At 43.8% G+C, this 13,346-nt stretch overlaps 1 protein-coding gene across 1 annotated transcript; it reads right to left on the bottom strand.

Annotated features, from left to right (window-relative positions):
• Positions 1-9,675: 9,675 nt before the first annotated feature.
• Positions 9,676-10,739, bottom strand: ATNIH1004_001712 (uncharacterized protein; the record flags this gene model as incomplete). Its single annotated transcript, XM_033566411.1, has 2 exons — positions 9,676-9,764; positions 9,848-10,739. 2 exons carry the CDS (start codon positions 10,737-10,739, stop codon positions 9,676-9,678), a joined length of 981 nt encoding a protein of 326 aa, XP_033432168.1.
• Positions 10,740-13,346: the final 2,607 nt, after the last annotated feature.

Raw genomic sequence — 13,346 nt, 5'->3', positions numbered from 1 at the left:
TTATTAGTATTAAAATCTTTTTTAACCTTTTTAATAGTTTTAAGCTAGATATATATTCTTAACTTTTACACTTTTTAACTTATCCTTTTTTTTTTCTAGTATTTTAAGGGCGTTGTTAATATCTTCTTTAAAAACTCCTTAGATATTAAGTATATCTCGTATTGCTTTATATTTGTCCGGGAGCGATACAAGAAGTTAATTAAATATTATTTTCTTGTTTAAGGCTTCTTGCATGTGTAGTAGCTTTGCTTGTAATTTATATATTATTTTACAAAGCTAATTATAGGCGTCCTGAACAGACATATCCTCTAGTTTGTAGTAGCTATAAAATTCAGCTAGTTTCTTATATATAACACCAGGTTGTAATAATTACTATTTTTTTTTTAAAGCCTTGAACTGCTTCTTTGCCGTGTTGTACTAATTAAGGAGATTGTGTTTACTATTAGGAATAAGTTAATAAATAAAAATAGTAATAGCTTTATTTACATGTTAGTCTAGTTATTTAGGACCTGTAATAATCTACCAGAGCTTCTTGCTATCCACTGCTTTTTTAAAGATATTAAACTATTAATTTATATTATTTTTTAATAGTTTTGGAACTATTTTTTAGATATTATTTAGATTCACGCTATCGGATATTGTTCGAAGGGGTAAGGTATTAATTATAAAAGGCCTTTTAGTATTGTTCTTATTTTGGTCGGATTAAACCTGCGAGGTCGCGTTTGATGCAGGTGTTGTTGTTTCTGGAACTAGTATAGTAGGGGGTTGTAAACCATGGTTTCCAACAGGCAAGTTAGGTGAGTCTAATTCTATAATTAATAATATAACTTTTTATAGTTCGGTGAAGTTGTACATATTAGATATTAAAAATAATAAAGTAAAATAATAAGAAGATAAGTATAGTATTTAGTTTTTCTTACAGGACTACTAGAATATTCTTTGTATACTTTATTTATTTTATTAAAATACTATGTACGTCTAACTTTGCAATCTTTATTAGTAACTAAATAATACAAAGTGTCTGGGTGCGAACACCTCTTTATTATTTTAGTAATATAATTGTGTACTGCGATGGGCTTTTCTGGCTAGTAAATACTTCAAGGGAATGTTATATCCTCGCGAGAGCTGGCTAGTAATAAGGGAATATAACCTCCTTTAATTAAAACTCCAAGCTTCGCAGTTTATCGCCGAAGTTAGGGCCCTTTAACAACGCTAATAATAACTCTTCGTAGTTTGTTTACTATAGACTTACTTAGGCCCAACTGTTTGCTAGTTTTACAACCTTAGCGGTACCCAGCGCGCAGCCGGGCTTATAACCTGTTAAGAATCTCGGGGAAGATAGGGGAAGAAGCTATGTCGTGAGATGCTAGGATAGCAGTAACTAGATAGTATATTAAAACTATCAGTGCGATCTAGTATCGCATGGTAAGTATATTCTTTTATCTAGGAAAGAGAGTGTAGACAAATGCTTCCTTATGTCTACGTGTCCCTTAGCCCCTGAATATGATATATCACATCGCTGCGGGACTAGGATATACGAAGGTGCCTTAGGCATCCTGATTTCCAACAGTATATAATATTATATTAGCTAACCATATAAACAGGGCATACTGACCAAGAATTTTATACTTATCGGTGAGAGAATAGCTTAGAAAAATTTTTTGTCCGACTACTTAGAGTTCTATTAAACCCATAGAATAATAGCAATTTATTCTTACAGAACGAAGAGAGCAGGGACTTTATTGTCAAGGATCTTCACATCATGAATATATATACAGTCCAGCCAATGCTTTCCCTATTTGAGAAGGGGACATCCAGAATATGGTGACATTATTAACTACCTTAAACCAGTGCACGAATAAAGACTATATCAGATTATTAGGTACGATGTTATAAATTGACTACAAATCCAGTGGCCCTATGTAGTTATCAAAGCGGCCCAGGCTTCCGAAGTGCATTGTATATCCATTGAGTTTTACCACGACCAGGGATTCTGTAGACTGATGGTACGAGAAAGCAAACCAAGAGTAGACACTATGTGAATATAGACAGTTGACCGACCATGGTTGTTTTAGTCGCATGATCGCACCCTTACCTAGAAGAAGGTACAATAGCTCCAGGTTCCGGCTATGCATAATTGATTGGCTCTGGAAGAAAGACATGAAGGAAACTTTCGAGTTAGGTCTAGAATTGGTGCAGAGTTGGTGATCAATCAATAGAAGGACTCAGAGCTGTCGGAGATATATTAGAGATATATTATGGACTGCCTATGAATGAAATCAGAGTGACTACTATTAAAATACTATACCCGGAACTGCCACACCTGCATGCATACTAAATACTCTTGTTTTACTTATTATAGCCTTTTATCCCTGCTACCTATCCCAAACCGCCCCTGGTGTCACAGGCTGAACCTGTAACATACTATATAGGGCGCTAGATGCGACTGATCTTCGATCAGTCGTCTTGTACCTTTTATATGGTCAAGTGGTTTTATCTCTACTAGCGCAGAGACAACCAAACCATCACACCTGGTACTATATCTTAGTTAACTTTATTATAAAACTTCCTCTTAGTAATAGGTTTGATTCTATTATAGTGGCGGTGGACTACCTTACCAAGTAATAACACTTTATACCCTGTAATAAGACTATTACCCTGCAAGGAGCTATAGAGCTATTTTTACACTATATCTGGAGATACCATAGCCTCCCGGACCAGGTAGTCTTTAACCACGGCGGCTAATTTAATTCAGTGTTTTAAAAAAATCTTTGTAAACAGTTAAAGATTAAAGCCTATATATTAGCTGCATGGCACCCACAAACTAACAGACTGTCAGATCAGGTCTACCAATCCTTCCTGAGATCAGGAGATCTGAGGGTATTCTGTTAACAATAGAGAGATAAGAGGATGTTTTAGTGGAATGCAGTGCTTGATTTCTTGAGAGGTAGATATAGCGCTGTATAGTGCTATTAACTCCGAAAATAAGACACACTAACTAGAACTATTTACATCGGTAATGACTGTCTTTATATATCCGTGTCCATCATATCGAACATATCTTTTAGCTATGTTCGCTATGTTCCTTGACTTATCCGACATATCCCATAGCTATGTTGGCTATGTTGACATATCCTATACCTTGGTATGGCTATGTCCGGCATCGGGCTATCGTTGTTCCGTGGCTGTCACAACACTGGCTGCGGCGCAGCTGATCGATTGGCTGTCAGCCTTTCGTACTTCTGACACAGACAAACAGAGAGATTTAACAAAGTTTTAGAGACTTATCTTTGTGCTTATTATACTTATTTATAAGATAACTGGGAGGAATAGCTCCCCCTTGCCAAATTTACTTATAATAACCAGAATTCTAAAATAACAGGAATATCTCCTTTTTTTGCTAACTATAGTTTCTATCCCTAAATAGGCCTAGAGTCCCCTATTAATTCTTCCCCAGCTGAATCTGCGGCCAACTTTGTGCAGAGACTGCTTAAAATTTATAAATAACTTTAGGAAGAGATGCACTACGCGCAAGCCAAGTATAAAAAATCTGCTAATTAATAATAAACCCCGGCGCCTCGCTACCAAGTTAGAGGCGAAGTGTGGTTAAGTGGTAAGAATATTACCACCTACTAGCCTACTAAGAAGCTTAATTCCCTATGGTTAGGTCTATACCCTATTATACAGGTGCTTAGCCTATTAGTTTATAAGCTCGAGTTACCCCTAATAATAAGGATGCGCCCTGTTTTCCACACTAACCTTTTTTACCCTGCGGCCACAGACCCGCTCACTGGTTAACACCCCGAGAACCCAGGCCCTGTAATCGTCGACGGTGAAGTTGTTTACCGGGTTAACAAGATACTTAACTCGAGAAAATACTACGGCCACATCCAATACCTGGTTAAATGGAGCAGGTGGGATATGAATAATTTATTATAGGAACCTATTAAATATGTTAATAGATTAGATATGCAGAAAAAGTTCCACAAGCATTATCCTGATAAACCGGCGCCTGCGCCGGCGCTGCGCCGCTTAGCTCGCAGGAGCTCGCAGCTTAAAAGGGGTGGATAAGTGTCAGGATTCGGGTTCTGCCTCCCTCCACCGCCTGTAGATAGTTCAGTTCTGACCTCGCGTTGCTCTGTTTACAAGTTCTTCAAGCGATGTCTTCGTCAAAATAGAATCCAGTTGTTCCGCATGCTCACGCCGTGACATCTTCTTAAACCTGTAATTCCTATGAATAGATCTCCTGCTAAGCCTGTACCAGTCGCCTCTACTTAGTAATAAAAAAAGATAAAGCAGTATTAATATACTTTTAACCAGCGCGAACATACTTGTTATAATAATTTAAATTCTTAGACTTTACATAAGACTTATTGAGATAAGTACAACAAATACAAGGAAGAACTATTATAAAACCCTTTTCTTAAACTTAACAGGTTAATTTATTCTTGCGGATACTAGATTTAGACGCCATCGCATCAGTCAGCACATAACAGCAAGGAAAGAAAAGAATAATAATTACCTCTTAAAACACCACGGGGATAGGCGCTACTTATTCTATCTTTTAGGACGAAAGCCTTAAGGAGGGGGATTGTTAGAAGTACGAAGTACTGACAGCCAATTAATTAGCTATGCTGCAGCCAGTGTTATAACATTAACAGAACAACTATAATCCAGCCCGGTTATATCACCCGATATGATGCTATCACCAAATGGGACTATAGTTATATCAGTTAGTATAATATAATATAGCAACTGCTATAACATAGCATAGCACCAGATATGATATATCCTACCACTGGATATAATAGACGCAGGTATATAAGGAACAGTTATTACAGATGTAAATAGTTTTAGTTAGTATATCTTATTTTTGGAGTTAATAGCACTATACAGCACTATCTCTACCTTTCGGAATCAAGCACTGCATTTCACTAAACATCCTCTTATCTCTTTATTGTTAACAGAATACCCTCAGATCTCCTGATCTTAGGAAGGATTGGTAGACCTGATCTGACAATACCCTTCTGTTAACCACACTGAATCTCTGTCCGGGGTTGGGCGCCTGTCCATTAATTTCAGGGGTGATAGTTTCTAATAAATAATTAGTATATACTACATGTATACTTAAGACCCACTTATCCTTAGGTGGAGTCTAGTCTGTATTAGTATTAGGGATGGGGCCTGTATATGTTTAGTATTAAGAGTTATATACTAAGGAGATGCGAACCATAATACTACCCCCTAGTAGTAAAGGGGTTGGCGGCCTCTCGGACCTATGGATTGTTAAAGTCTGTAGTAGTGTAAACTATTTTTGGTATGTGCAGGACAGATGCTAAAATAAAAAAAAATACTAAAAAAAGCACCTATATTAGTTAGCTAACCCGACATATGCTTTTAAAACAATATAAAAAACTAAAAAAAAGTAATATACTCTGCATATACTCACGGTGAACAGTGGGTAGAATAGAGGAGAGGAAGATTAAATATAAAAAATGTTGAAAACCAGGATGCCTAAGGCACCTTCGTATATCCTAGTCCCGCAGCGATGTGATATATCATATTCAGGGGCTAAGAGACACGTAGACATGGGGAAGCGTTTGTCTATGTTCTCTCTCCTAGATAGTTAAATATACTCACCATGCGATACTAGATCGCACCGATAGTTTCAATATACTATCCAGTCACCGCTATCCTAGCACCTCACGACATAGCTTCTTCCCCGAGATTCTCAACAAAAAATTGTTTTATAGTATGTTAAAGAGAGATATATATCTTAAAATCTTAATAACTAATTACAGCACAATCTAGAACATAGCAAGTAAATCTTTATTATATTACTTATTATATTACCCAGGGTTACGCACTGTAAAACCAAATAGTATTATTAACTATTTAATTAGGAAGTGGTTAAAGATTTACTGTTTTATTTTTATAAAAACTCCTGCGGTGCAAGCCTGCCGCTTTTGTGGTTGTCCTGCCTGTTTGGGTCCATGGACCCGCCGCATCGTGCCCCATCGGGGTTACCGTGGTTCTGAGAGTGGGAAAATTACTGAATACAGTTAGCCTACCTTCTTTAACAGGAAAATGGCGTTTGCCGCTTTGAGGGGAACTTCTCGCTGCTTTATCGTGAGTCTTTCCCTTACTCCGACTGCATCGGTCTTTGGAGTCCTGAGGGCAAAACATACACTCCCCGAATTTGCGGCACCGCCTTCCAGAAACATTCCATATGCCCTAGGACGGCTTCATCGGGCCGCGGGCTTGTAGGGGATATGCTCTTGGGCTCGGACGACCTGGCCAACTTGAGGATGGAGCCGGTTGCTGCAAGGGGCATGGAATACGACGGGCGCTTCATTACATTGCTTGCAGTTCCATAGCTTTGAACCCGAGCAGTATATGAGACCAGACTGTACTGCGTGTTTGTACCGTTGACTTCCGCCTTTTCCCTCTGCTTCTGCTTTCTTATACACCTCTCCGAGACGGATAGTACGTTACTATGTCTACTACTGGAATTTCCTCCTGGAACGCCGCTAGTTAAACTGATTACCGAGTCAAAAATTCTCACGGGATGTTAGAAAGAGGCAAATGCGATCGAGGAATACGGTTATTTCGCTAATTGGAAGAGAAATGTCCAATCGGAGACACACTCAGCCCTCCATTTCTTCTGTCGGTGGAACCAATGACCCTTTTTGTTGCAGGGGCACCTTCCGGAGGAAGTGCAGCATACAGTATTCCTTCGGACTTGCGGCATTCTTTCAGGTTTTAGACCCCTCCAGTCCCCTAGTGTGGGGGTAATCCTCTCACGGCTTTTCAAAAAAAATGTCGAATATTTTGCATGTAACTGTGCCGTGCGGCATCTTACGGACAGTAAAATACGGATTGGTAGCCGGTGGTGGTTGGCAAGAAACTGATCCCGTTTACCGCCCTGATGAAAGTTCGCCACAAATAACCCCAAGGCTTTCCGGGATTTGACCAGCTGCTTTGGATATATAACAGATCCCTCGGAGGATTATTGGGATATGTGGAGCTACAGATGTCCTGTATTCATCTTACTTTCTTGCACTGTTCCCTCCCGAATTACCCTTCTCTCCCTGTGACGCAAAACAAATTATCCCCTGTCCTTGGATTTCCCCGTTTTGGTTTACCAGATTGCTTTCAAACCCCCTTCAAGCTATCTGTGACACTCAGTTTCCCAGACATGCCCCGGATTCGATTTCGTGAACCACAAACCCCTCATTCAAACAACAGGAAGCTTTTATCACTAATTCTACTACAGAGAGAAACTGAGAGCGTTGGCCTCAAGCAATGTTCTTACCTAACATACAGCCTGCAAACCACCCTCTTCCTAGGAAGCCACCAGTTGTGATTCAACAGGATGGTCTATTGCCTTCAGGTGGCGGACTGTTAGAAACAAACGCTGTCAGCAGCACTCACGTCAATTCTGTCGCGGAGGTTGAGAGAAGTCCCATTATGGAGGTAAGGTCTGAACCACGGGTCGATGGTATTTCAAGGGCATCAAAAAGTACGTGTCCATTAAAGTCCTGCTTATCGGAGATATTGTTTACACATCACGGAGCAGATACACTTAACTCCAACCCTAATCCTGAGACAAAGAAGCGCGTCCTCTTACAATAAAGGGCCATGCACAGGAGATATTAGAAATGTGCCGTTATCACTCCTGTACTTGACAAGCAGGAAGGCCGAAGGTCCTAGCTGTCCAAGAATGGGAGGAGAAAAGTTTGAAAAAATGTAGGTTGCTCTAGCCCTTAATATTGACGGTAGTGCAAGAGTACAGAGTATTTACATAGTCTTTTTGTAATCAGTGAATGACTCCCTTTCCAAGTCGCGGACATGAATACTATTTGTAGACTGAAAATGTCTTGCATACGAAATAGCCTCAACGGTCTCACAGGCAAGACCTATGAAATCCTCCGTGTCTAACCAAATGAGGCGAATATATTCTCTGTAAGATAACAAGATAACATGCTAGCTTCCATGGTTCAAGTATAGCGCGCACTGAAGTGTTGGTCCCTCCTGAACCGTCATGCCCTGGCCCTCAGGAACATGTATATTCATTTAGCGAAGACAACAATGATCCAACAGACCTAGACTTTCCAGGTGAACCCAGCAGTGCTGACAAAGAACCATCGGACCCGATGACTCCTCGGCTTGGACGACGTAAGACTACCAGAGCACAAAGACATATACCAGAGCTACGTCCGCAAATGAAGCATCTGCAAACTGACAGGAATGGCAATGTCTCCGAAAGAACGGCCAAAAGGCAGAAAAATAATCGAAAACAAGACGCCTCGATGTTTGCATCCATGACCGGCGAGCACGAGCACAGATCTGAGGCTTCTCTGTCTACTTCTCTGTCTTCCAGTCACGACTCGGAATCTGGCTGGTCAGAAGAACCCTTTGAATCGATAACATTGTCTGAGCAGAACAGAATTCCCATTCATGGCTATCTTGAGCTTTCCCCTGGGAGCCTCGGAAATTCCTTTGTTCTTAGGGGTTTTTTACCCAGTCAACGAAAAGACGTCCATGCTAGCATGGGCAGTTGGTCTATCTTTGATGAGAGGTGCGGCAGAGCTGATCTTAGTGGCACCTTTAACAACGACTGTGGTAAGAAAAGGGCAGGTGGCCGATTTACAAAAGGGGAAGATGAACTTATTACAATATTAAAGAGTCAAGGAATGGCGTGGAAAGATATGGAGCGTTTTTTTCCTTATAGAAAGATGACTGCGCTGCAGAGTCGCTGGTCACGACATCTCCAGTACAAGGCAAACAACAAGCGACGGGGGAAATAAGTCTCGGTTATCTCATGGTTATTACAGTAAAGGCTGACAAGCTGAAGTTTTCTTGCGGAATAGGCACCGAGGCATGGGAACTGATAATCCCGCAAATGTTAGTGAAAAATGTTAGAGAGCTATATAAAGGCTCAGCTTCAATAAAGGCCCACTGGGGGCATCTTGATCATCGGCTATCTATCAATTAATGTATTTCGTCTTCTATCGATGGCTGTATAATATGTAACCCCATGGCCTGTGTAGTTCCGGATGCAATAATAACAGTATAAATTACATCGTAGCCAAAAGTTCCATGGAAAGCTGATTTCGAGCATGACCATGACTTGTTTACTAGAAGGAAGCTGCGACTGACACTCCTTGTGTAGTTCAATAGTAAGGTGCAGACACAAGCACCTCGACATCTCTTAAGGGACTTATCCAAGCCTATTTCTCTACAGAAAACACCCTCCACGGGTGTGTACCCCAGGATCTATCTACCTGATTTTAGCAACTGGCAGATGAGGATTGTGTGCATGGCAGGTGGCCTGTCTTCCTCAATGAAGTAGAAGGACCTGTACGAGGATCCGGAGGTTGGTTCTGTCTCCCCTAAGTCGAGGCAACGAAGGACCCCCACATGATCAAGACTTTGTGACTGTGTACTGTAGCAAGGTAAAATTGCCATCGGAAGCGAGTGCGGAAGGCCTTGATTGTCCTATAGAAGAACTACAATCTCAAGCTGTATTCGTCCTTTACTGGGAGGCTTCTTATGTATAAGGTCAAGTTTGCCTTTAAATTTCCTTTCAGCTAAATAAAGAGCAGGCCAATTGAAAGAAAGACCCCAGAATAGCGGGACAAAATATTCTTCAACAGGTAAAACACCGGACAGTTAATGCAACTTAACAATGTTCTCTACTGCGCGTTCATAGTCCATAAACACAACAGTAAACAGGAGAGGAAGGGAGAAGTGCATAGTATCTTGTGTTAATCAGTATGATATGACAAACGTGACCGCTTTTTCTTAAATGTCGTGCACCAGTACACCTGTATGGATTCCCTACTCCTCCCCGGAAACGTTTGTGCAAAGCGTCTTGCCACCTCCGACCAAGCCAGGTTTTGTTCCTCTCTAAGCTTCACCAAAAGACGGTCTTCCTCTACAGACCAGGGTCGGCCCTTTCGTGTGGGATGGGCGTTGTGGGTGTGAACTGGTTGGGTAATTAAGGTTTGGTAGTCGCAGCCAAGATCATATGCTATTGGCGTGTCAAGATCAGGACTGCTGCTGAAGGTAGATGCGGTATTCATGTCTAAAGACGTAGAAATGCAATGTGATAAAGCACCCTCAAACAGCCAGGACAAGAATTGTAGTCGATCTTCAACTGACATGGCCAAGAACTGAGAACGAAAGGCGGGAAAAGCAAGATTCTTGCGGCGTTTAGCGCCTGACTTGGGAGCCGAACTGGTGCCATTTCCGATGTATCGCTTCCTAGCGTTCAAACGTTTCGCCACTCTTGGATACTGGAGATCAGGCATTATCATGTCCTCTGCACCGTGTCGGCTTGACTGTAAGGGCGGATCTGTACTGGGAAAGCAAGGGCTCTGTGACAGATGTCCGTCTGTAACAGCAGGATCCTGACTTGCTTGGATGTGCTCGGTACGCGGGAAGATATTATTGTTTATTATTGCAGGATCAATATTCTCGGTGCCTGGTAGGACTTGCCTTAGCAAAGTGTCCTCAGAGCTGAAAGTTTGAGGGTGAGGATCGGCGGAGGTTGCTCGCTCCAAATCCTCTAGCTCATCTCGAGTGGTTTGAGCATCTGAATGCACGCCATTATCCATGCAAACCTCCACTGGCGGGCGGGCAGGAAGGGGATGCCGTTCAGAGTTATAGGAATAGAACTTCGGAGACTTTAAGACGGTGCCGCTAGGATTGGACGGGGCCAGGTTAGGAGTCATTGAGACAGGACTTGGATAGCGACAAATATCAGGGAGATCAGGCAGTAACTGAGCTTTGTCTTGGAACGGACTGCGTGGTCGAAATTTTTCAAGAGAAGCACTGATATTTGCCATGCCAAAAGCAAAAAGTGTAGAGGGCTGGAGGATTGTTGGGAATATGGGAATTGGAAACACTCAGTAAAGTCCGATGAGGAAACAAGGGCCAGGGATTGGGGATAAGGGGCACTGGGGAGGGAAAGAGGACGTGAATGGGCTACTCACTGAAGTCCAATCTTGCCGTTTGAACGAGAAAGTGGTATCTTTTATAATCGATGATTGTACAAAGCGAATCGCCCCATTCCCAAATGCTGAAAAGCCCAGAATGGCCACTTCATTCCAGATGGGTTCCGGCGCACCTACAAGGCTCGGAAATTGTAGGTCACAAGGTAGGCCTCTCCCACGCAAAATCTAATCCAAGATTCACCCTCTACAACAGAGCCCTGGCCGCGCAACTTTACCTCTATCGACAAACAACCAGCCAATGAGCTCAGTATAGAGTCACAGACAGCAAAGCCGGGAATCTTTCCACTATCCTAGCAAGCATCACTACTGTACATCGCCGATCTAATTGAGGAGTGAGCCGAGGAGGACATGAAAGAGGGGGAAACAAGACCGGGGGCTACTGAGGCCTTCGGCTAGGTAGACGACGGCCGCATTCTTGCGGCAGGGCAGACGGAGCAGGAAACGAATGCTAAGCTACAGCGGGCGTGTGTGAAGGCACAGAGATGGGCCACCAAACACGCCTCTGTCTTTGCACTGGCCAAATACAAGCTGCTACACTCTGTTAATCCGAAGGCAAACGTGCTACCGCAGCATACACCACTACCGTTGGGAGCCATCACAGTGGGGTCATCCAAGGATGCCCAGCAGTATCTGGGTGTCTGGCTAGACCCCGAGCTCATGTTCGCTACTCACAGTGCCAAGGCAGGGAAGAGTCTCGTGACGCTTCGGGGTCTCAGGGGGTCGACCTGGGGCGCGTCTCTGGGGGCCATTCGTCAGATATATCAGGCTGTGGGTATCCCGCAGATACCATACGCAATGACCACGTGGTTCCAGCCGGGAATCGTGATGGCCAAGGAGAGGGGTACAGCCATTCGGCAGTTTGCATCGACAGAGAAAAGAGTAGCAGTCATGATTAGTGGTGCTTTTCGGACTACGGCTACGGAGGCTCTTAATACTGAGCTCTATCTGCTACCCATGGGGCTCCAGATGGAAAAGCTCGCCAAGGAGACAGCGATACAGATTGCTACAGGGCCACAATATGCAGTGTCGTGCGGTATAAAGGTGCCCCACGACGGGGAGGAGAAGGGGCTCAGTGGGTGGACGCCAATGGAGGCACACCCCGGCAAGCGCGGCGGGTGTCTTAGGCTGCCACGAAATGTCAAGGAGAGATGGGAGACGAAGCAAGCGTATGTCACGGAACCGTGGCATACGCCTCCGGACCTGGTGATTGAGGACTGCGTCGAGGCAAGGAAAGGTCACGACCAAATACTGCAGTGAACCAACAAGCCGCTGTCTGTCTTTACCGACAGCAGCGGCTACGAGGGCAATGCTGGCGCCGCACACTACCTGCAGACACAAAAGATTGATTATCTTGATCCAGTAACTACAACCTCGGTATACGCAGCAGAACTACGGGGTGTTCAGATGGGGTTGGAGATGGCGAAACGGTGTCACGGGACGGTGGAGGAGTTACATCTGCAATGAGGTGCAAATATTCTGACAGCCAGGCGGTTCTGAAAGCGATCAGGTGACTTCGGTTAGTCTCTGGATAGGAGATCCTATGGGGATGTTGGAGCTGCTCCGTTGATGTGAAGAGCAAGGCATCCGGGTGACAGTGCGGTGGATCCCGGCTTATTAGGGCGTGCCTGGGAAAGAGGCAGCCGACCAGCTTGCCAAACAGACAGCGCAACGGGGATCCTTACGAGTACAACAACTGGTCATGCTGTAATCGGCGGCTAAACGAAGGATCAGGGAGGGGTCAAAGGCCAAGTGGGCGAAGGCATTGCAACGGGCAAGGACAGGAGGACCGAGTAAGCGCCTATCAAGGCGCCAGAGAAGGGCGTCCTGCGGTACAGGGGAAGCCTCCGAAAGGCAACTGGCTCAGTGCCCATGCAGATGCGTACAGGGAGGATTGGAATCAACAGATATCTCAGCCGTATTAACGTGCGTAAATCGGCGCGCTGCGGTTGCGATCTTGACAACCAAATGCCTAAATATCTGCTTATGGCGTGTTCAATTCCGACCAACCTGCGAATGGATCGATGACGGGAGCTTCGACAGAATGGCTGTGCCGGTGTCTGGATGGAAGACTACGAATCGGTGATACAGGAGACAAAGACAAGCGTGGCAGTGGCGGATTTTATGATGGAAACTGGCCTGCTCGGGCAGTTTCAAGCGGTAGATTCTGCAGCGACAGGGATCACCAACCAAGCGCAGGACGAGATGCCTATCTCGCTCGCACGAGATAACCAACAAGGACATTAGGCTGCTGCCTGAAGTGAGTTAATATCAGCGGACGCAGGACCAGGTCACCTGTGGCCGCGAAGCAGATCAGACAACAGTCCA

Source organism: Aspergillus tanneri (assembly GCF_003426965.1).
Source record: "Aspergillus tanneri strain NIH1004 chromosome Unknown AapTan_2_pilon_pilon_pilon, whole genome shotgun sequence".
Classification (NCBI taxonomy): Eukaryota; Fungi; Ascomycota; class Eurotiomycetes; order Eurotiales; family Aspergillaceae; genus Aspergillus; species Aspergillus tanneri.
Note: the sequence above shows the minus strand (reverse complement) of the source record. Positions and strands in the feature narration are given on the sequence as shown.